The 1458-nt window shown below is 52.9% G+C and overlaps 1 protein-coding gene across 1 annotated transcript; it reads right to left on the bottom strand.

The window, feature by feature from the left end:
- Positions 1 to 669: 669 nt before the first annotated feature.
- Positions 670 to 1113, bottom strand: LOC127292981 (uncharacterized). The gene has a single exon (XM_051322533.2). The coding sequence runs from the start codon at positions 1034 to 1036 to the stop codon at positions 740 to 742; it is 297 nt and encodes a 98-aa protein (XP_051178493.1). The 5' UTR covers positions 1037 to 1113; the 3' UTR covers positions 670 to 739.
- Positions 1114 to 1458: the final 345 nt, after the last annotated feature.

Below are 1458 nucleotides of genomic sequence, written 5' to 3'. Positions count from 1 at the left end.
ACGAAAAAATTAGGGAGAAACCTTACTTCCTTTATTAGTAAGTAAAGATTCCACTTAGGTAATCAAGTTACATAAGATCATTAGCTACATCGATCTAATTGGAGTGATCGAGGATTGAACTTTCCAAATGCTTTTGAATATTCCGCGCGCCGCAAGATTGATCAATCAAAGTATACGCCTGATATAATCAAACATATACTACAGCGGACCAGCAGCTTCGTCCAGATTCGTTGTCCAAAGCTAAGTACTCCGAGTACTACGTAATGCACACCTAGGACTTTTCTGTAGTACGATTTCCATGTGATTAGCCAATGACTGCTGAAGGTCACTAGTAGGTACTGAACCGAGCGCTCCATAATTTAAGTCTTGTGACGTGTTGAACAATCCGCCAGCCGTCTTCTGTTCTGAACGGAGTACCTACAGTTTCTGGAGATGTGACTCATCCACCCAGCCCACGCAACGTCGTCAAATTCGTCGATCATGTTGTGCAGTTCGCCGATCCCTGCAGTTTCTACGGATTCGCCGTTCCTCGAACAGTACCTTCGGTTGTCGGTGGCGACAGATTGATAATCAAACAGGCACATGTTTCTTTGATTATCTCCAGCGCGGACAAAAACGAATTAAAGAATGGTCTTGTATACACAGGTACAGTATAATCGATCAATTCTTTCGATCTCGGCCGCACAAAAATGGAATCTCATCCAAGAAACCTCTCCTGAAGAACTAACTCGTCGCTTGTTCATACGACCTCGTAGATGAGGACCTGGGCGGTGTCGAAGCCGAACCCCGACGGCTGCACGCCGGCGCCGAGCCCCGGTTGCGACGTGGCGGCAAAGGGCCGGAAGGCAGCGGCGGCCGCCGCCTCGTGGTCGAAGCCGGCGGCCTTCCGATCCGTCGAGGCGCCCGCGGCCGAGGACGAGGAAGAGGAGGCGGACTGCGGCGGCTTGTAGTACATGCGCGCCGTCTGCGGGCAGTGGGAGTGGAACCTGGCGGCGATGCGCACGCCCATGTCCAGCATCTCCACGTACCGAGCCATCTCGATTGCTCGATCTGCGTCTGTCTCTGCCGAGGGAGCAAGGAGACGCAATGGCGCCTATGGCTTCTTCCCCCTTGAGCTCGATCCTGCTATGGTTGGCACGGGGAGAGGGGGTGAGCTAGGCTCCGTTGTTAAATAGCAGGGCCGGGGGCCTGGCGTGGGCGAGGAGGCAGCTGGGAAACGGGACTCCGCGGCGCGCGTGTTGCGTGTGTCGTGTGTTTCGCGTGGCTTTCGTTTCACGGTGGCTCCTGCGGTGCGGTTGCGGATGCTTTGGGAGTTGACTTTAACGTGCTCCTTTACTTTGGGGCTGCGTTTTGGCAGCGGTTGAGGACTTGTGGCTAACTGATCTTTTTCACCGATCCGTTGACAAACACTAACAGCTACAAGAGCTCCAAAAGTAAAGTGAAAGTAGGGAAAAATCG

Source organism: Lolium perenne, chromosome 4, assembly GCF_019359855.2.
Source record: "Lolium perenne isolate Kyuss_39 chromosome 4, Kyuss_2.0, whole genome shotgun sequence".
NCBI classification, from domain to species: domain Eukaryota; kingdom Viridiplantae; phylum Streptophyta; class Magnoliopsida; order Poales; family Poaceae; genus Lolium; species Lolium perenne.
This window is presented reverse-complemented; position numbering and strand designations above follow the sequence as displayed.